The sequence below is a fragment of the Zootoca vivipara genome, chromosome 9, assembly GCF_963506605.1.
Source record: "Zootoca vivipara chromosome 9, rZooViv1.1, whole genome shotgun sequence".
NCBI lineage: Eukaryota > Metazoa > Chordata > Lepidosauria > Squamata > Lacertidae > Zootoca > Zootoca vivipara.
This window is the reverse complement of record NC_083284.1, coordinates 15,607,826-15,632,977: the sequence shown is the minus strand read 5'-3', so window position 1 is coordinate 15,632,977 and position 25,152 is coordinate 15,607,826. Positions and strand designations below refer to the sequence as shown.

General features: G+C 45.9%; 1 protein-coding gene across 1 annotated transcript; it reads left to right on the top strand.

Annotated features, from left to right (window-relative positions):
* Nucleotides 1-3,776: 3,776 nt before the first annotated feature.
* On the top strand, nt 3,777-11,745 carry PPM1K (protein phosphatase, Mg2+/Mn2+ dependent 1K; the record flags this gene model as incomplete). Its single annotated transcript, XM_060278440.1, is given in 4 exon segments — nt 3,777-3,942; nt 4,974-5,118; nt 6,404-6,538; nt 7,839-11,745. Coding segments are annotated over 4 exon segments (570 nt in total). The 3' UTR covers nt 7,971-11,745.
* Nucleotides 11,746-25,152: the final 13,407 nt, after the last annotated feature.

The window sequence follows — 25,152 nt, the reverse complement described above, 5'->3', positions numbered from 1 at the left end:
CTGTTGGAAGCCGCCCAGAGTGGCTGGGGAAACCCAGCCAGATGGGTGGGGTATAAATAATAAATTATTATTATTAATCGCAAAGAAAAAAAAGCTCAACAACTCCAATCCTAACTCAACAACTCCAATCAGCCCTCACCCATGTTCACTTCATCAATTCCAGCCCTCTTTGAAAAAAAATTGGGCACCCCTGAATTAGGAAGAGGAGAGATCCTTAAATCGAGGGCTGACTGTATTATTTCTTAGTGCTGAGTAGCTCAGGCTTTTAGGATCTACCTATCCAACAAGATAAGAGGTCAATGACTTTAACTCCTTTTGCAGAGACTGCAAACTCCTTTTGCAGAGGTTGTGCGCTCACTCCTGAGTGCTTTTAGTTATGACCCTGGGATTCGCTACAACACCCTTGGACCACCCATTGTGTGTGTGCATACACACAAATCTCAGTGTGATATTTGGAGAAGGGCTGTAGATTGCTCACCCCCAAAAAGCCAGGTTGTCAGGCTCTTAACACTGTGCAAGAGGAGCAAAGCTGTGCCAAACTCTTCCTACGGGGTTTCAGGGAATGGGTTGCCTTTTAGAGCAGTGCTGGTAAGGTAATGTTTGGTTACAGGTGCACATCCAAAAAATGTCCAACTTAACTTTCCTTAATTTTATGGGCGTAACAAAAAGAAAAGAAAAGCAACGTCTGATTATTCCCGTCCCAAATGAAGTCCAAAACGCCCCCCAAATTTAATCTGGATTTGCCCTTTTTCAGGGAAATCCAACAAGCTTTTCTTAAAAAAAGGCCTGTTGCAAACATAACCCCCCCTGCACTCGATGGTCCATTTGTCATATTAAATCCCCATCTAGAAGCACCCTGAATAGTCTCTTCCTGACGTGGCGTTGCAGTTCCAAAAGCAAGGAATTGGATTGGGGCGAGGGAGGTGGGGGAAGTAGAGGTGGCCTCCAGATCTGGCCTTCAAAATTTAGAGGGGAGTTGGGAAAGAAGCCAAAAGCTAGCTCAACCTTTTATGCCTTGCTGTGCTTTACTCCTATTGCTACTTAAAACAGGTATCTTACGAGCAATGCTGAAAAGTGTGGTTTGCCCATTTCGTGTGGATTGCTTCTCCTTCCCCACCATCTCCTTATTTAAGCACCTGCTTTGGAGTGCGCAGGAATGTCACACAGGCGGACCTAGAAGTAAGACGCACAGCCAAAGTCCATGAGGTGTACTTCCAAAACACAAAATAATACCAGGCTGAATGTGCTGTAATGTCATGGCCACATTCAGCTTTCTGTGGTTAGAGAGTTGGACTTAAGGCGTGAGACCAGGGACTTGGCTATACAGCTGAAAATGTAACGTTTTAAGTGCATTTTATTTGCATTATACAAATTCGACACTACGTGGTGATGGTGAACTCATGGCAAATTCAATATATTTTTCAATTTTTTTAAAAAAGGCATTTTTATATGTGTCTAGATTCCACCCAGGGACCTAGGTGGCGCTGTGGTTAAACCACTGAGCCTAGGGCTTGCTGATCAGAAGGTCGGCGGTTCGAATCCCTGTGACGGGGTGAGCTCCCGTTGCTTGGTCCCAGCTCCTGCCAACCTAGCAGTTCAAAAGCACGTCAAAAGTTCGAAAGCACGTCAAAATGCAAGTAGATAAATAGGAACCGCTACAGCGGGAAGGTAAACGGCATTTCCATGTGCTGCTTTGGTTTGCCAGAAGCAGCTTTGTCATGCTGGCCACATGACCTGGAAGCTATACGCCGGCTCCCTCGGCCAATAATGCAAGATGAGCGTGCAACCCCAGAGTCGGTCACGACTGGACCTAATGGTCAGGGGTCCCTTTACCTTTTTACCTTTAGATTCCACCCAGGGCTCAAATCCCCACTCATCTATTAAGCTCCCTGGGTGACCTCAGGCCAGTCACTCACTTTCAGCCTGACCTACCTCACAGGGTTCTTGTGGGGATAAAATGGGGAGGAAGAAAAGCCACGTATGTCTCCTTGAGCTCTTTGGAGGAAAATAAATACATTTCCTAATGATACAAAACATCCAAGAAGTGATGGGAGGAAGGGGGGATTATTTCATCAAAAATTGTTGGGCAACCTTACAAGGCCAGTTTTCAACAGCTGGTCAGTGAGCTCTTTGCAGTAAGAATACCTGTTTTAATTCATGACAGTATTGCCTAGTTTAGATTCCTCTTCTGTTGCTGTCCTTTTGTTTTCCTATCTAACTTCTCCATTCTGTGGTGCTTCCACTTCACAACAAGGCTTGATGCATTTCTGCCCCTCCCCCCCACCCCTCAGGTGTTCAGTTCGTCTTTATTATTATTTTGTTTTATTAAATTTGCATGCCGCCCTTTCATCCGTAGATCTCAGGGTGGTTCACAACAAAGAAATACAATATAAAAACATTTTAAAGTTTGTGATTAAAAACAAGAACAAAAATACACAAACCAATAACTCTCCTCTCCCCCTTATTAAAAGATTGCTGTAGATTCTCTTGGCATTTCAGTTCAGGGGCAAAAATAGGCCTAACTCGGGACCTGGCGCCAGTGTTAGGAACTCAGGTCTATAAGCTGGGCACCATATGGCTCCTTAAACCAGGGTCACACTCACCCAACGGAATGCATGGCTGCCATTTTGGGGCCAGATGGCTTGAAAGTCCTATTTTTCAGTATGACTTTTTGGTTCCTGAAATTCTTTGACAGAATAGAACAGATAGTGGCAGATAGCCAGGTGCAAAATGTGTCTGGTGAATTTCAAACGCTGACCTGGCCTGATCCCCTTCCCTCACCTTCCCTGAAAGGCTTCTCATACCTTTCATAACTGGCTTTAGCTCTCCTGCATCTGTACCCCAAAAGGAAACTGTCAGAGGGTCGTCGTGGCTACTCTAGAGTAACTCCGCTTGAGTCTAGTTTGTCTTTAAAGACTTTTATTGTGCAAAGTATTTACAGTGCAGAGACAGCTTAAAACATGACCTCTCATTCCAAACCAGAATCCGGCAATGGCATGCGTCTGTTCCTAAACTAGCTAAGTAGTCGGGGCACCCCAAAACGCCTCCCCCTTGACCTGCGTCGCGGTGCTCTCCTTAACTCTTGCGCCGGAAGAAGCAATGCCCTCTCAGCCTCCTCCCGGTCAAGGCGGTGGAAGGGCTCTCCAGCATCCTTGAGCCCTTGCCTACATCTCTCCTCCCCTGAGCTTTCCCATCGTTCCGCACGCTGGCTTCTCTCTCCCTCCGAGTCTCTCCCCTCTCCCTTGGCTGCTTCAGACCCACTGCTGTTCCCTGTGCTTGGCGAGGTAGATGTTAGGATGATGGGGGCTGGCTCCCTGTAGGGAGTCACCCTTACAGAAACTGATACAGCACACAGCAGCTTGGTTACTGAGCACCCGGGAGTAAGGAGGAAGACTTTCCCACTACTCGTAGAACTGCAGCACCCGTAAAACACATGCCAGTTTAATTAAACTACTTCGGAAAGCTACTGTGTAATTAAGCGAGGGCATTTATTTAAGGCACCTATTTTACTAGTACGAGAATAGACGAGAACTCGCCACAGACCTCACCCAGCCCAAGCACCAACATGCCACATTTTCTCCCCACTGCATGGAGTCTTGTTGTCAAAATGTCACTGCTTCATGTGCATGCTCCCACGTTGCTTGTTTCCTCTCTTTGTACCTTTAGCTATAGAGCAGCAACTCTTTGCGGGTGGTTAAAGCTTTTTTTAAGTTGAGTGGCAGCTTCGTGTGTGGCGCTCAGGCCTTGACCGCCTCTCCTTGTGTGACGTTTTGTAGCCACCTTGATGAACGCCGGGACCACGGCGACGGTGGTCTTGTTGCGCGATGGGATCGAGCTGGTTGTGGCCAGTGTTGGAGACAGCCGCGCCCTTCTGTGTCGCAAGGGGAAAGCCATGAAACTGACCATCGACCACACTCCAGAAAGGAAGGATGAGAAAGAAAGGTACTTTGACAGATACCTTGGGCTGGAGTGGTTTGGGGTTTTTTTTGGGGGGGGGGTTAGATGTAAAATTTGTATCCCTTGTAAAGACAAATGGTGGCTAACAGATTGAGATTGAATCCTGACAAGACAGAAGTACTGTTTGTGGGGGGCAGGAGGCGGGCAGGTGTGGAGGACTCCCTGGTCCTGAATGGGATAACTGTGCCCCTGAAGGACCAGGTGTGCAGCCTGGGAGTCATTTTGGACTCGCAGCTGTCCATGGAGGCGCAGGTCAACTCTGTCTCCAGGGCAGCTGTTTATCAGCTCCATCTGGTACGCAGGCTGAGACCCTACCTGCCCGCGGACTGTCTTCCCAGGGTGGTGCATGCTCTAGTTATCTCTCGCTTGGACTACTGCAATGCGCTCTATGTGGGGCTACCTTTGAAGGTGACCCGGAAACTACAACTAACCCAGAATGCGGCAGCTAGACTGGTGACTGGGAGCAGCTGCCGAGACCACATAACACCGGTCCTGAAAGACCTACATTGGCTCCCAGTACGTTTCCAAGCACAATTCAAAGAGTTGGTGCTGACCTTTAAAGCCCTAAACGGCCTTGGACGGTGGCACCCACCCTGTGGAATGCCCTCCCACCAGAGGTCAAAGAAAACAACAATTACCAGACCTTTAGAAGGCATCTCAAGGCCGCCCTGTTTAGGGAAGCTTTTAATGTTTGATGGATTTCTGTATTTTAATATTTTGTTGGAAGCCGCCCAGAGTGGCTGGGGGAACCCGGCCAGATGGGCGGGGTATAAATAATAAATTATTTATTTATTTATTTATTTATTACTAAGGAATGAAAACGAGCGGCTGTGGGGAAATAGCTCTTTCACATAGCCAAGCTGTGGTTGGCGTTGCTTGCATAAATAAATCGTGCTGATGGCTTGGATATGTACGACCGTAGTGAACGTTCCATCCTCTCTTCCTCTCCTACTTGTGTGTGTGTGTGTGTGTGTGTGTGTGTGTGTGTGTGTGTGTGTGTGTTTGCACATGCGAAGAATCAAGAAAACCGGTGGTTTCATAGCCTGGAACAGCCTGGGACAGCCCCACGTAAACGGCAGACTTGCAATGACCCGCAGCATAGGAGATTTGGACCTTAAGAAATATGGTGTCATAGCAGAACCAGAGACAAAACGGGTTCAGGTAAGAGGCTGAGCATCTTCCTTTTCTACACCCTGACCTCATTTTCTTGTAAAGATGGTAAAAGGACCCCTGACCATTAGGTCCAGTCGTGACCGACTCTGGGGTTGTGGCGCTCATCTCGCGTTATTGGCCAAGGGAGCCGGCGTACAGCTTCCAGGTCATGTGGCCAGCATCACAAAGCCGCTTCTGGCGAACCAGAGCAGCACATGTAAACGCCGTTTACCTTCCCGCTTTAGCGGTACCATTTTATCTACTTGCACTTTGACGTGCTTTCGAACTGCTAGGTTGGCAGGAGCAGGGACCGAGCAACAGGAGCTCATCCCGTCATGGGGATTCGAACCACTGACCTTTCTGATCGGTAAGCCCTAGGCTCAGTGGTTTAACCCACAGCGCCACCCGCATCCCTTGTAAAGATGACATAGCACTAAATACCGGTAGCTGGCACTGCTACCATTCCTTAGAAGTGTTTTCCACTATCACTGTACTTTCAGACTGTGGTACCCAGGCTGACCCTGCTATTGCCTGGTCTATACAGTATTTGGAACTTTGGGGGGGGGGTCCTGCCTAATCCCCCCCCCCCAACAATGCATGCTGAAAGAGCATGTGTGCGTTGGATAGCATACATAATGTGTGTGGCAATGAAGCCACTTTTGCAGAGTTGCCAAGTGCCAGGGTGATGCATTTTTGGATATTTATCTATGCATCTTGGAATCTTTTCTTCCCTTGAGGCCCAGATGGCTTTGAGAGGCAGGTGGGAGAGCCACTACTGACGTCTGTTCCTGGCCAGTATTACTCACTTTGCCTTAATAGGGTTAATGAGGGTGAGCCAGAGAGAGAGAGAGAGAGAGATCGGAATGCTATGTATATTTAAAGTATTTGCCCTCCCTCTAATAATGGTTAACTTGGCAGGTGAGGGCCGCCAGGATTATAGTGTAACTGGGGCCGCTGAGAAGGAAGCTCTAAATTTTGCGGTAGTATAAGAAAATATACTAGATGCCCCCATCCCAAAACGAAATAGCCCTATGAAGACGCAAACATGGTTGACCACAGAATGCAATGTGTGGTTTTTTTTTGTGGGGGGAAGGGGTAATATAAAACTAGAGGGAAGGGCAATGAAATTGAGGTTCATGGAAGGGGGGGGGCCTGATGGAACCCTGAAGAGGATCACGCCACACTGCAACACTTTGTTGCAGCTCTCACTTGTGGAATAGGTATGTTTACGTTTGTATCACTACTGAAATCTGGGCATTTGGTCCACTTTTGTTTGTGTGACGTATCATTTCAGTTGCACCATGCAAGCGACAGCTTCCTGGTCCTTACCACAGACGGTATCAACTTCATGGTGAACAGCCAAGAAATCTGTGACTTTGTTAGCCAGTGTCACGATCCTACGGAAGCAGCGCACCTTGTTACCGAGCAGGTAGGCGTTTCTGCCTTTCCAACACAGAAAACACCACCACCGACCAGTTTTGAGCACAGCCAGTTAAGTCCGCTTGATTCTTTTCCGGTGGAACAACCTCCTACAAACTAGCGATGAGACAAGCACAGTTTGTTAAAAGTATATATGGCGGTTGTGTTCCCGCAAGGAAAATTTCCCAGTAGATTTTCTTGTCTTCAGCAGCTAAATGGAAGTTGCTGGTGTATAGCACTTTCCTTTCAGTTGTGCCCTTGCTCAAGGACAGCAGGGACCCATATATTCTTGCTTCACTTCCCGCTGTCGGATATAAAGAGTGGCTTTTGGAAAGCAAATGCTGAAAAAGTCAACAGAACTACTGCTGCAACTATTTTACCTGCTGGGAACTGTACTCTTACTCAAACCGAGAAGATACTAATTTTGAACAATGGAGGCAGTCAATGGATGCATTTTCTACCATATCTAGTCAGCTGGAATCCAAAAAATAAATCCATACATGACTGTCTGCGTTGTGTATTTACCCCAAAATCTGAAGATCACTGTTCCCAACATTTATTGAAAGCATAACTTAGGAGTAACTGATGTGGGACTCTCTTGGATGCTGAAATTCACAGAATTGGTGGGTAGCTTTTGTATCAACACGCTTATCAATCCGTTCATGTTTATGAATACAGTAGTCATAGACTTCAGTTTCCAGAAAGTGTGTACTGATAACAAGATTAGGTTCACATCCTGATTTTAGTAGTTTGTAAAACAAGCCACCTCAGCGCAAGGTACTTTATGGATTGTCCAGTTTGACTGATGCATTTAAGTCCATTTTATTTCTCTCCTGCTCTTCATTCACAATTGGGAAATCAAGAAACTTGTATGCATATGCATACATTTCCTCTTTTGACAGAAGTGGATAAAATTTGAAGGCACTGCAGGCAAAGTCTGTCAAACCACAGGCAAAAAGGTCCAGTGGCTTTTGTGCTGGACACTTGGGGAGGTGCTTGGAATGGGAGGCTATAATGTAGCCACAATTTGGGGGGGGGGGGACTTCCCTTGAATTTGAATTATCTGGGGAATAAATGCTTGTGGATACCAGTTCCCATCAGCCCCAGGCAACATGGCCAACCATTGGGGTGATGGGAATTGTATTCCAGCAGGTCATAGTTTGGGCATTGGGCAGGTCATAGTTTCCCCCATCCCTTATTTTGGTAGGATTTCCAAAGTCCAGATTGCCTGCATCAATTTGTAGTTGAAAGAATACAGCAGAGCAGGGTGAAGGGCTAAAGCTTTGTGCCTCTTGCAATCTCTCCCTCAGGCCATACAGTACGGAACGGAAGATAACAGCACTGCCATTGTCGTGCCGTTTGGAGCCTGGGGCAAATACAAGAACTCTGACGTCAACTTCTCATTCAGCCGGAGCTTCGCCTCGAGCGGGAGATGGGCCTGAGTCACTGCTGCTGCTGCTGCTACGAGGAGATGTGGAATGAACTGTCCTGTAGGAGGCCTCGCAAGGCAGAGAGCAGATCTGTAGATAGTTGCGTCCATCTCTCTCTCCCAGCACCTTGTGCTTTCTGCCTGGGTAGAAAACCATCGTTAACGTGATGTTGCCTCTTTAACAAACATGTCTGCTACTGCTTAATCTCAGAGCCAGCGATTTTCGCCCCCTCCGTCCAACGTAGATAATTCTGTCTGGTTCTTTGGCACAGACAAGACGCTGGCTCTTTGCACCTGGCTGACACACCCTCTTAAGGGGTTTTTAACCAAGTGTTTCTTATGCACAGCGTATGTTTTTAGAGGATGAGAGAGAGAGAGCAAAGAGGCCCAAAGGGCTCTCTTAATTTGCACAGCGTGAAAGGGAGCAAGCGCACAAGGAGAGAAAAGGTGGCATTTCATCTTTTCCGTTCTCACAAGTCTTTCCTTCTGTATTTGAACAGAAGTAAGAGAAAGCCAGGAGATTTAGAGGCAGTGTGGCTTGGCTGGCTGGCTGTGCTTTGCTTAGCCCGCTGGCACCAGATTAACCACCAAAGCTGACTTTTGGTTTTGGTTAGTCCAGTTCCGGAGAGAAAGGGATCTTGGTTTCGGGGCTAAGACTCTGTGCAGTGGAAGTCAAACAGCAAATATCACCAGCTGTGTGTAGGTGTGTAATGTCCCGTCCTTAAGGCCAATTTCTCATAAGCAGAATGTGACTTTTACACTTGGGTTGAAGCCCATGTCTCGTCCTCTGTTTGTGGGTTATTGGCCAGTTTATAATTGGAGAACCACGCCATAACCCTCGAGGCAGAAGTGGACACAACACTAACAGGGATAGTGGCAATCGTCACATTCCTTCCGAAAGACGGAAGCAATGTATGTTTTCTGTATTTATTTGTTTTTTCTTTAAATATACCAATACTAAGAACCCCCCCTTTTTTTAAAGAAATACTGCTTTTCAGGAGCTAAACTCTTTCAAAGAACATCTTGTTCTTCAGTTCCTTTTTAGATGTTCCTTCTCTTTCGGAGCCACTTAAAAACGCTGTCCGAGACGCACAAAGTTAACTTGGGTGGGGACATGTTGCCCAGTGGGTGTTCAGTGTTCAATTGCACAACGGTTGAAGTTCCCAAGGGATTTCTCTCCCTCTCCCCAAGTTAGCAAGAAGTTGAGGATACACTTTGGAAGGGAGAATTTTTGTAAGAGAACGGGTAGGGTTATATTTGGATTTGCCAATTTCACTTTAGAAGCAAATGCTGGAGGGAAGCAAAAGGTTTAAACGAGGTAAGTAGAGTTTCTCCGGGAAATTCTACACACACACACACACACACACTTCAAATGTAACACGGGGGGGGGGGAGGGACCAAGGGAACAATCGGCATTCCTTGGCAGGGCTTCAATAGGTTGCATGCAATCGAGAAATTCTGCTGGCCAAGAATATGATCCAGAGTGTTGTGTCACAGAGACCATTCACACCTCTAGATCATGGGTAGCCAACATGCAGGTTTTGTGGACTACCGATCCCATAGTCGTGACAATTGGCCATGCTGGCTGGGACTGCTGGAAGATGGAGCCCCCAAACCACCTGGTTTTTACTGCTATATACTGTCGGTACTGGAGGCTGTCAACAATAGTTCTTCATTTCTGACATAGATGCTTTGAACACAGATACTTGGAATTGAAAACAACCACCCCAAAACAGTAAGAGCTGTTTCACCACAGTGGGACGTTCTCCCCGGAAAGGTGGTGACGTTCTCCCTCATTAGAGGTTTTTAAGCAGAGGTTGGATGGCCTTCAGACATGGGTGCTTTAGTTGAGATTCCTGCGTTGCAGGGGTTTGGACTATAGGTGACCCTCAAGGTCCCTTCCAACTCTACAGTTCTGTGATTCTATGAAAACCCAGAATTAAGCCGCTATAAAGTTACCTGGCACTGAGGTGTAGCAGTGCTGAGCTCTTTTAGCTGAACCCTGATCGCAATGTGAACCCCTGGACTCGCTGCTTGATGCCACTACAAATTAGAGCCACACCTTTTGCAGAAATCATTCCAGTTTCACTTCTGCACAGCTGTTCATAAAGCTTTCTTTGGCCACGTACCTGTTGGAAAATCACAAAGTACTTTGGAAACAGTGCCCCGGGCGCTGTGCTGGTGTTACCTTGTGTGTATTCTACATGTTTGTATGTATGATATATAGAGAGAAATGATATATCTACTTTATAAGTAAAAGAATATGTTAAAAAATATTTGCACCCAGTGCTGTTTCGCTTAGCCGCTGCAATGGCACATATGAAAACCGTTTTCCTCTGCTACTTCCCAGATTGTTGGGACCTGGGCTGAGAAAGGGCTAAAGCATATGTCCCTATAGAGTCGGGGTGATGCATTATCCCATGGGAGGAGAACATTGACCTCTCTCTCAGTTGCCCTTGGAGATCTTGTTGTATAAAAACAGCAGCCTTCTTGTGCGCGTCCAATTGATGCACAGCCGCTGAAGCGTGGGTCATTTGGGATCCAGAAGGGTGGGCTCATGCTCGCTCTATCGACACGCACGGGGGCCAGGAACAGAGAGCTCCCCCCCCCCACAAAATGGTCACTGCCTGTCTCCAAATTTGGCTACCTAGTTCTGTAGCGTTGTGTTAATCAGATGATCCCTCATTGGCTGGGATTGTTCCATTGGCTCAAAGGTTGCATTGGAAGAAACATTTGTCACAGTCCTAACAAAGCTTCTGCCACCAGCACTTAACAATCTTCTAGCCCACTAATGTGTACTGGCACTTCACGGAATAAATGCAGTAGTAGCATTTCCCAAACTGCTTGCGCAGAAATAACCACCGGGGGCTACCTGCAGAGAGGCATTGATGGTGCTGTATGCAAACTGTGCCCCAGGCTTCGTTTTTGCCTTTTCTTTCATGGGGTGCCGGAAGAATTTTGCCTGTATTTTGCACAAAACTTGGAGCTTTGCAAGCGAATGGGTGGTTGATTTGGTTACAAGGGATTTGATCAAACTAAATGTTGGCAGTGGGGAGCCAACATAAGTATTCAACCAAACTGAATTAATAGGTGCTGGTTTTTAGGGTGGGTGATTAGGTTTCTGAGACTTGGAATGGGGGAAGTTCAATTGCTTCCAATATTACTAAGCCATATATTATTTTATCATGTTGCTGATTGTACTGGAGAGAGGGAGACCCTCTCCTGGGGTGTCAAAGTTGGGAAAGGCGAGGTGATAATGTAAGGAAATTCCTGAAGATGTAGAGTGACTTGGCAGCTTCATGCATCATAACTGACTTGTTAGAAGTACTGAAGTGCACTTGTGTAAATTGTGTTGCTTGCTTTTTGCCTTGGCAAGAATGTAGATATTTGAATGTTGATTGTTCTGGGGGAGCATGCAAACTTGTTGGGTGGTCCAAATACATGGTTCCCCCCCCCCCCCGTTGCATTTTTGCAGAGGCTGTTGGCAGATCATGGTTAACCGTTTCCGCACTGGGGCTTAATGAGAAACACAGCGACCCCCTTGCTCTCTGTCAGGAATGTCTACCGAAGGCAACACCACGGTCTGCTAGCATGTATGTTTAAAAAACCACAACAGTGTGTACGATATAATTAAAGTTTTGTAATGGTCGCTGTGGTTGGGTGTGCCCATTTCTGTTGTGGATTCTGTAGCCCAGCTGCTGCATCATTTAAACAGTTGCTTTGTTTAAAAAAAATGTGGAAGCAGGTTGGAGATGGAAGAGTATTTTAATAAACAGCTTGCTCCTAAGGACATTTGCCTCCTTTCTTTTTCTTCACCTGCATGTCCTTTGATTCGAATTACAAGGAATGGTAGGATTTTTCTGGGACATCGCCATCTGGGAGTTGGTCTGGAATGTTCATTGGACCTTTCGGGGAAAGACAAATCGGCCTACGTAAGTTCCCGGAGAACGTATTCACATGTCTTTTTAGGGTGCCAAGCAATGGGTAGAAGGCACAGTTGGTTGTGGGTTCTTGTAGGCCTTGAGCTACTTTCCCTTCCAGCTGTCAGAATGGAAGACATCCTTGTGAAATGGAAGCTAATAATGTCATGTAGGCCAGTATGAGCCAGTATCATTCCCAGGGTACTTGTGTGCTTGGGAGGGTGCCACATCTTAGTTGTGGAGCATGCAGAAATCTCCAGTTAAAAAAGATGGGTGGAATCGGCCCTTTGCCTGAAGTCTTCATGATCTGCTTGGGAGATTTATAGAAAATTCTGGACTTTTATTTATTAGGTTTATATACTGCATTTCTTCGTAAGATCTCAGGGCATTTCACAGAATAAAAAACAAGTAAACGAGTAGAACAAAACAAAACAATACCCTTCCCACAGACACATTTAAAATGCTGTAGAATATTAATCAGCCCAAATCCTGGCTGAAGAGGAACGTTTGTGCCTGGCTCCTAAAAAAATATATGAAGGCGCCAGGTGAACCTCCCTGGGGAGAGCATTCCACAAACACGGAGCCACTACAGGAAAACGGCCTGTTCTCGTATTGCCACCCTCTGGACCTCACATAGAGGAGACACATGGAAAAAAGCCTCGGAGGATGAACGCAGTCTGGGACAATTTATATGGGGAGAGGCAGTCCTTCAGGCTAGGCGGACCAAGTCAAACGATTGGCTCAACTCTGGTTACTATGACATTGGACACCTCTTGAATAAATCATGTGTGTCTTCAGTTAACAAATCCTTTCTGGGAAAGTCTGGCAGAGCTGTGCAAGTTTCAGCCTGGAGGAGAAGAAGACAGAATATGTTTGCAATCTTTTAGGCAAGAGGATCCATTATCTAGAGGGGTGGTAGGTTGAGCAGCTGAGGCAAATAGCCGAGTCCATTGCGAGTCTCGGCAGCAAATGTTATACTGGATGTTTAACCACAAATCCCTTGCCAGGACTATTTTTTTCTGCGCCAGCCAGAAGTGTCAGCCAAATGGGCCTGTAATTGAAGTCAACAGTCTTCAGAAGCATGTCTTGGTGACCTGTATCACCCATGGGATACAGCCAGGGAAACTGGGCTGCACTTCATTGCTTTTGGAATGAACTCAAGTTTATGCAACGTGGGTTTCAGGAGTTGCAGTGAAAAGTTCAGACCCAACAGCGTTGGCACGGAAGCCAAATTGCTCTTGCTCTCGAGGCAGGTGCAGTGACCCATAAATGGATCTGTATCCTTTCCAAAATGCTCCTGTCAGAAGACACCACTGGCTATGACACGCTTGGAAAAGCACCTGCCCCATCATGTCACACGCAATTTAGTAAGGCGGTTTTTCCAGGCAAGGCGGAAGGCAATCATTTCTTGCAATGTGGATTTATTGGCTGAACTTGAATGAGGGGTCTTATGTGCCGTGAGTCCAAAAGGGATATGTTGCTTCTGCTCTGGAAGTGCAAAATATCAAAGCACAGGCATATAATAGTTCTCTACTAATCTCCTTGATAAACTTTTTGACTGAAAAGGAAAACTAATGAAACCTGCGACAAAGTTCTGGCCGTTCAAAGACACTGCGGCGGGGAGGGAGTGATTGTCTTAATGTTTATTCCACTGGCAAGAATTTCCATTTTCACAGAAACACCCATGGTTCTTAATGTTATTAACAACAGTAACGTTAAAAAATAGCATGGCCCATTGGTATGAGGCGATTTCCTATGTTCCTACGATTTGAGCAAGGCTTCATGGGCCTCATCCTTACTGAGGTAAGATGGTCAGCCTGCATTTAGACCACACCACTGGACTGCAGGAAGGCTCTCACATGACGGAATACAAAATACAAACAGATAAATAAAACCTGCCATGTTGAAACTCCTCTCAGGAAAAAGGCTAGGCTTGAACTTCCTCCTTAGCATCTAATTTCCTATGTGGAGAGATTTTTGTATGGAGGGGGCTTCAGGTAGGCTACTTTGGATTCTTAAGATACGACTTTTTTTTTTAAATGCAGGGCTTTTTTCTGACTAAAACAGCTCCTAGGCATCCTTGAAACTGCATTGTGCCACGTGAGGAACAAAAATATTGCAGCAAACACCCTTGTTTCCATATAAATAATAGCCCACAAGGGCTTTATTTTGGGTAAACAGACTGTTTAGTAAAATACCAAATCCTAAAACAGCCCATATATTCAAAGTACGACAGAAGTGAGAAGAAAAAGGGAAGTCTCGAATGTAAGAATATTTTTATTTGTTTGCAAACAAGCACTTGCATCGCTGTGTGCACTTTAGGGGAAAGGGACTATGGCTCTGGTAGAATCATCTGCTCTGCACACTCTCCATGCTCATAAGCGCACTGGCCTAGGTCATGTGAGCCGGCAGGGAAAAGCTGGAGGACAGATAACCATATCCTAAGCACTGCAGAGCTGGAATAGATGGCCCTTCCCTCCGGGCATTGACAAGCATTCCTCTCAGAATACTATCTGAGCTGCTGAGGTGGAACAGAGCCAAATGCAAACAGACCAGTGCTTCACCAGCAAGGACTCTTAAGTATACTTATCTGACTGTCAACACTGGTCAGCCACCACCGAGGGAGGTGAGGGGTCTCCTGTCCAGTCAGAGCTTTTGACGCCTGCCCTGCCTCTTTCCTCCATCCCAAGCTTCACGTGCCAAGCATACGGCTGCCTCCAGCCAAAATATACTTGATAGGAGGAATGATGGAGAACACATCTCCATATTAGCACGTTGTTGTTGTTGTTTAGTCGTTTAGTCGTGTCCGACTCTTCGTGACCCCATGGACCAGAGCACGCCAGGCACTCCTGTCTTGCACTGCCTCCCGCAGTTTGGTCAAACTCATGTTCGTAGCTTCGAGAACACTGTCCAACCATCTTGTCCTCTGTCGTCCCCTTCTCCTAGTGCCCTCCATCTTTCCCAACATCAGGGTCTTTTCCAAGGATTCTTCTCTTCTCATGAGGTGGCCAAAGTATTGGAGCCTCAGCTTCACGATCTGTCCTTCCAGTGAGCACTCAGGGCTGATTTCCTTAAGAATGGATAGGTTTGATCTTCTTGCAGTCCATGGGACTCTCAAGAGTCTCCTCCAGCACCATAATTCAAAAGCATCAATTCTTCGGCGATCAGCCTTCTTTATGGTCCAGCTCTCACTTCCATACATCACTACTGGGAAAACCATAGCTTTAACTATACGGACCTTTGTCGGCAAGGTGATGTCTCTGCTTTTTAAGATGCTGTCTAGGTTTGTCATTGCTTTTCTCCCAAGAAGCAGGCGTCTTTTAATTTCGTGACTGCTGTCACCATCTGCAGTGATCAAGGAGCCCAAGAAAGTAAAATCTCTCACTGCCTCCATTTCTTCCCCTTCTATTTGCCAGGAGGTGATGGGACCAGTGGCCATGATCTTGGTTTTTTTGATGTTGAGCTTCATATTAGCACACATGGGCCTTTATCCCCCCCCTTTTTAAAAAGAAATCCATCGGATTCCTTTAAACTTTTTATTTCTTAGAAGAGTAAAGGGAAAGGGATGTCTTTGGTAATTCATATTATTATTATTATTATTATTATTATTATTATTATATTTATTACAGGCAACTCCCAAATTATGTATGTGGGGGTTACGTTCTAAGGCACCGTGTGTTTAAGTGAAATTGCGTATACTGTACCTGAAAACCTGAAACACCATTGAAAAAGCCTGCAAGCACACCGCCTCGCCCCCTCCACGTCCCAACCCTTTCTGTGACGTTTTGGGGTCATTTCTGGGTTTGGCCTGATGCGTGGGTCTGTGGTCGCACACATATTGGAAGCGCCTAAAATGGTCACTGCCCATATTATTATTTATTAAGATTTGTATAACTTCCCTTCATCCATAGATCTCAGGGTGGTTCACAACATAAAAATAAAACACGAGTAGCAACAGCACACAGTTCCAACAGGAGATAAAGCCTTCATGTAGTAGAAATGTGGGTTATCCAGAGAAAGTTAAGTCACAGATACGTTCACAGAAAGCAGTCAAATTCCTATGCATTTTATAATCACCTTTATTTTTTTTAATTTCATTGGGACCAAGGGAGAGTTAGCTTTTCATTCACATGGATATAGCTCCCTCCGATAGGAAGCATACCTTCTCTTGTGCTCGGGATCTGTACTTAGCAATAGTGTAGAAGGGAGAGGAAAACCCATCCCTTGTTCAAAGTTCTCATGGTACAGCACAATAATCTTCCAACTCTCAGCAATATAAGAATAGATGCTTCCATCTAGCGGCTATAATGGGAACTGGGAGTTTTGAGTTTCAGTCTTCAGCAGCTGAAGGCGACGATAACATCAGGCTTTCCGACTCTGGTGAGGGTCGCATTCCCTGTGTATACACTAGGTGGTACCGTGTTTCCCACATTTTAAGACACCGTCTTATATTTATTTTACCCAAGAAAACAAGCCTATGGCTTATTTTCGGGGGGTGTCTTTTTTTAAAAAAAAAAAATACTGTACACGTTGCTGCTGCTGGGTCCCACGGACTCAGGGCTCAGGACGTGCAGCAAGCCTCCTTCTCCTTCTGCCACGTTGCTGCTGCTGGAGGCGGCCTGCCGGGTTGGCGCCCAGCTGCGCTGGCACTGGGCATCGGAGAGAGCAGGAGACTGATCAGCCACTGCGGCATCGCGCTGCCAGAGACTCGCAGCCACTGAGGAGCTCGCGGCACTGGGGCTTGAGGGCGGCTCTCGCCTTGCCGCCCTTTCTCCCGCTCCAGGGGGAGACACGGCTTCCATCCCCCGTTGCCAAGGAAATGGCCCAGGGGAGAGACGCCAGAGCGGAGGGGCCGCCCGGCTGTTGCCACCGCCGAAAACGGCAATGCTTAGGGCCGCCTCCTCCTCGCGCGAGATGAAGTAAGGCCCCTCGAGCGGTCCAGGGCTCGCTTCCGAATGCGCAGGGATAGGGCTGCGCCATTAAACTGCTTGCAAACTCCTTGGAAAAAAGAAACGTGTCCTGCAGAGCCCAGATCAAGGAGGTGGCCTGCGGGGTTGTCGCCGCTCAGCACCGCGCAGAGCGCCGGATTAAGGAGCTGGTCTGCAGAGTCGGTGCCCAGCAGCGCGGCGCTGGATTGGGGAGGCGGTGCTTCGTGCGGAGCTGCTGGGCGCCGACCCTGCAGACCGGCTCCTCGATCCGGTGGCCTGCCGGGTCGGCGCCCAGAAGCACCGCCCAGAGCACCGGATCGAGGAGCCGGTCTGCAGGGTCGGTGCCCAGCAGCTCCGCACGAAGCACCGCCTCCCCAATCCAGCGCCGCGCTGCTGGGCGCCGACTCTGCAGACCGGCTCCTTAATCCGGCGCTCTGCGCGGTGCTGAGCGGCGACAACCCCGCAGGCCACCTCCTTGATCTGGGCTCTGCAGGACACGTTTCTTTTTTCCAAGGAGTTTGCAAGCAGTTTAATGGCGCAGCCCTATCCCTGCGCATTCGGAAGCGAGCCCTGGACCGCTCGAGGGGCCTTACTTCATCTCGCGCGAGGAGGAGGCGGCCCTAAGCATTGCCGTTTTCGGCGGTGGCAACAGCCGGGCGGCACCTCCGCTCTGGCGTCTCTCCCCTGGGCCATTTCCTTGGCAACGGGGGATGGAAGCCGCGTCTCCCCCGGGAGCGGGAGAAAGGGCGGCAAGGCGAGAGCCGCCCTCAAGCCCCAGTGCCGCGAGCTCCTCAGTGGCTGCGAGTCTCTGGCAGCGCGATGCCGCAGTGGCTGATCAGTCTCCTGCTCTCTCCCATGCCCAGCGCTGGCAGGCGGCGGCATGGCTTATTTTCAGGGTATGGCTTAAATTTTACAAAAGCTTTCAAATCCTGCCATGGCTTATATTATGACTACGTCTTAAAAAGGGGGAAACACGGTATTCAACTCAGTGTTACTCAGAGTAGACCGACCAATGAAATGAAAGGGCCTAACTTAGCCATGCACATTAATGTTAAAAAGTTTTTAAATTTTTTCAAATTTATACATTTCATTAATTTTACAATCATTTTAACATTTCAAAGCTTCACTTCCTTCCCTCTCTTTCTGCGGTTCCTTACATTTATTTGTTTAATATCTTCTGCATATGCAAATTCAATTAATTTGCTCATTTAATTATCTACTTTAAATACAAACTCTTATGAAACTGCAGGTTATTACAATAATCCTGCCAATGTTTTTTTTTAATCTGTTTGCAATTTATCTGTAAATATTCAATAAACCATTTCCATTCTTTTATAAAAAGTTTTGTTATCTTGATTTCTCGTTCTTCCGGTGAGTTTTGCCATTTCTGCATATTCTATAAGTTTCTGTACCCATTCTTCCTTTGCTGGGACTTCTGCATCCTTCCAATTTTAGGGCGAGTAGCATTCTTGCTGCTGTAGTAGCATACATAGCTAAATTTCTATACAATTTAGATAGTTCTTTCCCTATAATTCCCAAAAACATATGTTATAAGAAAAATACTGCTCCCTTTTCCTTATGGAGTATCTAAGAGCCTGTATAGCAGGCATCCCCAAACTGCGGCCCTCCAGATGTTTTGGCCTACAACTCCCATGATCCCTAGCTAACAGGAGGGCCGAAGTTTGGGGATGTCTGCCGTATAGAGTTGTTAAGTAGGTTCTCTATCGGTAGGAGAAAATAACAGAAGCCAACCAGAAAATATTGAGAAGCAAAGCAGCTAGTAAACCTGATCTTTCTTAACTGTTGCAATAGGGAGCTCACAGCCACACGCAGGAGGTAGGAGGGACCCAGAACAACGGTGCGCAAACCCTAATATAAACTTTTGAAGTTGCCCACCCTTTAGCCAGAGACACCTCCCCCCCCCAAAAAAATAAACCATCACACATACATCACAGAAGGAGGCGGGCTACAGCAGAAATACATCACAAGGGGCCGCCTACAATACAAACCCTGTCTGGCAGGAGGATACTGATAATGGTCACTTGATTGCTCCACCTGGTCAGCCTGGTCATTCCTCCTGAGATGCTAAATAGCTCACCCTATTCATACACCCTTAAGACAGGTAAGCAAAAGACAATGGAGAGTCTTTCCCATTTCCTTCCTCCTTGCAGAGAAATATTTGAAGTCCGTTTGGGAGAGTCAAAATGGTTTAAGGATTGGTCTGTACTAATTCAGACACGCGGTTCATAGACTTATGTATGTGTTTGCCTTGTAGTTTTATGAACATATGATTTTTATATATGAGATCTTAGAATTCCTGTAACACCTAATTTATGTGTGTCTGCTCAGTAAAACTCAGCTGAATATCAGCCACTATACCTTGGAAACTAATGGGTCGTTATGTGCCCAAAAGGTACTTAGGCCTTGTCTACACAATACCTCTGAAGCACATTTAAAGCACATTATTAAAGCATTATGGGCACTGTAGTTTTACGCCTCATAGCTTACTGCAAATCTCCCCTCTCACCTCCCGCAACTCACCATGTTGTAGCTGCATCTGCTGTAGGTATCCCTCTCATAGACATGGTGGTCCTTGGTGGCTGGTCCCCACTAGAGCTCATGGTGTGCATGATGAAGGTAGCCTATTGGGGCATTTTCGTGATTTTCACCTGGATACTGTTTCTGACAGCTGTCACATCAGTGGTGAGAAAAACTTCCAGCCTGAGCTTCTGCGTGTATACAGTGGTACTTCGGGTTACAAACGTTTCAGGTTACAAACGCTTCAGGTTACAGACTCCGCTAACCCAGAAATAGTACCTCAGGTTAAGAACTTTGCTTCAGGGTGTGAACAGATATCGTGCTTTGGCAGCGCGGCGGCAGCAGGAGCCGCCATTAGCTAAACTGGTGCTTCAGGTTAAGAACAGTTTCAGGTTAAGAACGGACCTCTGGAACGAATTAAGTTCTTAACCAGAGGTACCACTGTATTACTAATTCCATGAAGTACTCATAACTGAGGAGGGGATTTGATTATGTTCAAAACAATATGAGAGCCAAAACACATTCATTCTTCAAAATTCACACTACTCTGAATTTTGCAATCTAGTTCTCCAACCAATGTTTGCAGAACGGCATACGTCAGGGGTAAATGTGCATTAAAATGATGAAAGTGAAGCTAACATGCAAAAAGGCATGATGTCAGGAGAAATTGCTTGCACAAATTTGTGACGTTAGGAGAAAATTGCCTCTGATGTGGGACTGCAATTCCCATCATCCATGCTGGCTGAGAGTTGTAGTCCAAAACATTTGGAGGAGCCCAGGTTGGAGGAGCCAGTGTGGTGTAGTGGTTAAGAGCGGTAGACTCGTAATCTGGGGAAGCGGGTTCGCGTCTCCGCTAATCCACATGCAGCTGCTGGGTGACCTTGGGCTAGTCACACTTCTCTGAAGTCTCTCAGCCTCACTCACCTCACAGAGTGTTTGTTGTGGGGGAGGAAGGGAAAGGAGAATGTTAGCCGCTTTGAGACTCCTTCGGGTAGTGATAAAGCGGGATATCAAATCCACTCTTCTCTTCCTCTTCTCGCACATTCTGGAGGCCAGAGGCCTAGTTCATTTACTCCCATATGCTCCGGGTTCTGTAAATCCTATAATCGGCACAGACTCCTTGGGATTTCAAAATTCCTTATTCATATGGTCCTGGTCCTCCTCCTGCTTATGCACGTGGATGGAGGAATGCTGGGATCTGTTGTTTTTGAGAAAGCATGTCACTCTTCCCTCTCTCAAACCACAAACTCTATCTTGTAGAAGCTCCGTTGTAGCATTTGGGGAACACCAGCTCACTGTTCAAGGCATTGGTTATTCTCATCTGCTTCCGTTGGGCTCTAGCCCAATCACACGGGATCTGGGCACAGAGATGCAGGGAAAGAAGTCTGCATAAGCATCCTCAAGGAGGATGGTCATACATTTAGCCTTAATTTCCCCTTCACAGTTGCTCCCTTCCAGCCTGAGGGCCTTCGGACTGTGTCTTGCTTGGGTCCTCCTGGCTTAGCAACAGGATGGAATCGGGTGTGTTATTGAATAACCAATAAGTTCTTCCACGCATCCTGGGCTACTCCGGCAGCACTGTCAGCTCTCAGACAAGAGAGAGTGTGCCTCTGGGCTCGCCTTTCCCTAAAGCAGACCTTTCACCCCTCCCTTAATTGCAGCTGGAAAGGGGAGGGGTGAGCTGCCTCCTTTACAAGGCCCTGCAATAGGACTTGCCTGGGAGACAGGGGGAAGTAGGAGAACCTAGCTGGCTCTGTGGATTAGCGCTTTATGCCACAGAAAGTGGTCCCTTGGGTGCCCCAGTCAGGGGGAAGACTTTGCCTTCTTGCAAGTTGTTCAAAAGACTAGAATCGAAGCTTCACCGGTCAGCGTTTCTTCAACCTGAGCCAGCTTTTAATATCCCTATCTGCTGCTGCCTCTTACGCACAAAAGGTAAGTCCAAAGTTGACTTCTGAGAACTTTTCTCCAGCTTTCTTGTTTTTTTTTATGTGGGGTTTTTTCCCCTCAAACACACCATGGGTGAAGAAGGGAGAATGCTAGCTATGCGCTATAGTTACACGACCGAAACAGAACCGGCGTGTTTCACAGCTGCTCCAAGCTGATAGCAAGGCAGAAATTGGGGCGATTTGGACCTGTTGCCTATTGCCTATGACAATTATTCCGACTGAGAGGTGGCTTTTAATATGAGGACAGGATTCACAGATTGAGGTTAAAAGGAATCCGAGACTTAAAACCAGCCTCGTAAGGCGGAAAGTGGCTAATACAGGAGGGATCCGCTGCGTTACTCAGAAGAATGACAGGAATATATAATGGGTGCAAATGAATGTAATTGGGACAGAAAGGGGCAGTAACAGAAGTCTTGGTGATTGAAACCTATTCAGAACTAATATGAGCATTAGATGGATTTTGAATTTTTAAAATCTTGAATGCAAATGCCCCTATGTTAGGGGACTAACAAATAGAATCATAACAGTAACTCTTGAATTGTTGATTCAGTTCTTCAAAAAATATGTGAGCCAAACAACAGCCATCCTTCAAAATCTGCAGTACTGTGAATTTTATGGTGCACTTGTTCAATGCAGGGTAAAATGTGCATAGAGATGCATATACTGCTGGCAACGGCAAAGAGAAATGTATTATATTGCTGTAAATTCCTTGCAAAATGTCCACAGTAGGCAAAATTGTTTTAAAATTTGTACTTTAAGAGAAATGCGCAATAAAACACTGATTATTTTTTGGTGAGGACTTTTCACATGAGAAATATGTCAAAGAGTGGGGAAATCGACACGATTTACCTATCCTCTTAAGCATAGGAATCATTAGTAGTTTTCTTTTTAATGGACTGATTCCAATTTCTTTAAAGCCAGAAAGAATTAAGCAACTTCCCTGGGAGACGACCAGCGCTTATCTAATGTATCTTAGAAATAAAATCAATGGGAGGGCAGCTAAGCAGCATAAGAGATATGATTCCCCCTGCTCCCCTGAATTAGTTTAAGAATTTTTTGGCTAAATTATATCTGGTATATTGCGAGGGAAACAACTTGAATTTTCTTGGAAATGCAGGGCTGCTTTCTCTCTCTCTCTCTCTCTCTCTCTCTCTCTCTCTCTCTCTCTCTCTCTCTATATATATATATATATATATATATATTGTTGCTTAAATAATGTGGACACTAAAGTGTAGATTTAACTAGCTAACAGGAGTGTCATTTAAATGAGATTTTGCCATTTTTAAAAGTTGGTAATTCAAACTTAAACATTTCTGGGACTTTAAATGTATATTGAATGTGAAAATGACCCACCTGTTTCCAATTCCCCATAATTAACATTCAAAAGTAACATACACAAAACTAACAGCGATACTCATGAACTGCTTGTAGGCTTCCTAAAGGAAACTGTTTGGCCGCTGTGAGAAGACAATGATAGATTGGATGGGCCTTTGGGCTGATCCAGTGGTTCTCGAACTTTTTCCTCTTTGCCACACTTTCAGAATAAAAATTTGCTCACCCACTGAATTTTTTTATTGATAAGAAAGGAAAACAAAAACAAACAGCTCTTAGTAGTTCTTGATTCATAACATAGAGCACAACTACTTTGTAATATAATCGTGGGGCACCCAGAAAGCATAAAACGATTATTTTTGTACTGTGCTACACTGAAATGTTTAAATGTTTCTTTGTTTGTCCTTGAATCTTCCTGCCACACTTGCCATACACTCCTGCCACATTGTTTTCTCCCAGGAAAGTGTGCACAAGATTTCAGCCTGAAAAGCATTCTTAGTATTACCTGTATTTGAGAAAACTCCATTTAGCATTGCTCCCCCCCAAAAAAAAATTACATCCAAAATATATCTGTAGTTTGGGCAGATGTTTGTTGTTGTTTAGTCGTCTAGTCATGTCAGACTCTTCTTGACCCCATGGACCATAGCACGCCAGGCACTCCTGTCTTCCACTGCCTCCCACAGTTTGGTCAAACTCATGTCCGTAGCTTCGAGAACACTGTCCAACCATCTCGTCCTCTGTTGTCCCCTTCACCTTGTGCCCTCAATCTTTCCCAACATCAGGGTCTTTTCCAGGGAGTCTTCTCTTCTCATGAGGTGGCCAAAGTATTGGCGCCTCAGCTTCAGGATCTGTCCTTCCAGTGAGCACTCAGGGCTGATTTCCTTCAGAATGGATAGGTTTGATCTTCTTGCAGTCCATGGGACTCTCAAGAATCTCCTCCAGCACCACAATTCAAAAGCATCAATTCTTTGGCAAATCAGCCTTCTTTATGGTCCAGCTCTATCTCCCATACATCACTACTGGGAAAACCATAGCTTTAACTATACGGACCTTCGTCGGCAATCTGATGTCTCTGCTTTTTAAGATGCTGTCTAGGTTTGTCATTGGGCAGATGTAGCAGTCTTTAATAGACCATTTTAAATATCAGAGAGCAGGGCCTGTCCTCTCCTGCCTGCTGCTTCTGTATATTTTTAAAGGGAGAGGTGCTATAATATGCTATTGAAATCTGATGTGCTATATGCGCACATCATTCTTCTGGATACAGTGGTACCTCAGGTTACAGATGCTTCGAGTTACAGACTCTGCTAACCCAGAAATAATACCTTGGGTTAAGAACTTTGCTTCAGGATGAGAACAGAAATCGTGCGGCGGCGGCGGCGCAGCAGCAGCGGGAGGCCCCATTAGCTAAAGTGGTACCTCAGGTTAAGAACAGTTTCAGGTTAAGAACGGACCTCCAGAATGAATTAAGTTCTTAACCTGAAGTACCACTGTACTTGCATTACGATTAATGCAACAAAGTATGTGGTCCTTAGTTATGCAGGCTGAAGTCTTTTACGGTTTTGTCCCAGGGCAACCAAAGCAGTGCCTTCTCCAATATTCTGGTCTCTGATATCCTCTGTTGAAGTTCTGCTGTTGACTCATAGTGGTGACTGTGAAGGTCTTTTCTGTGGAACCATCATTTCCCAAGGTTTTCAGGGCTTTATATGTCATTGACTAAGCCTTGAATTCAGACCAGAAACAAATGGGCAGCTGCTGATGACTTAGGGATAGAAGGGGCTGTCAGTCTTGGTTCTCTTAGTTCTGTATTTTTGTCCAGTTATTAAATCCAGTTCTCCACATTTTGCAGCAGTTTACGATCGGAAAAATCCTTATGGAAATTCACCTGCATTTTAGTGCAAATTTCGCCTTTAACAGCAGTTTTCACTAATGTACACATTTCATCATTTTTATGCACCCTTTCTCCTCATAATACTCATTTCCCCCTAAAAAATGTTTGGTTGGAGCGCTGGGTAGCAAAATTTGGACAAGTGCAAATTTCGAAAATTTGTTTTGGTTGGATAGCTGTGTTTTGCTTGGCATCTTCGTGAGTAGCCCTTCATAGAGTGTGTTGAAATAACTGGGCATTTTCTCACTGATCCGCCATTCCCATTTCCTTACTCCCTTATTTCATTCGCCCTAATTTCAGTCTCCTTTAAGCAGCAAACTTGCAGGCAGTGTCTATATTTCATATCTTACATAAAGCACTTCAGTGCCTTCACTACAATAAATGAATAATACTAGGGTACAGCCTATTTTCTCAGTATTGGCACTATCCAGCAAACATTAGTCAATGAAAGCAGCAGGATAGGATTGATGACTAACTTCTCTCAATGAGCTTAATGGGACTGATTATCACTATTTTGTGGGATTCGATTGCGTTCATACTGGAAATCTATGCTTGTGCAACAAAAATGGATTTAAGTGCCCTGATGCAACAAATCCATGTTTTAAAAACAACCTTTTTGCAAGGAGGAGAGTGATGGGGAAATACA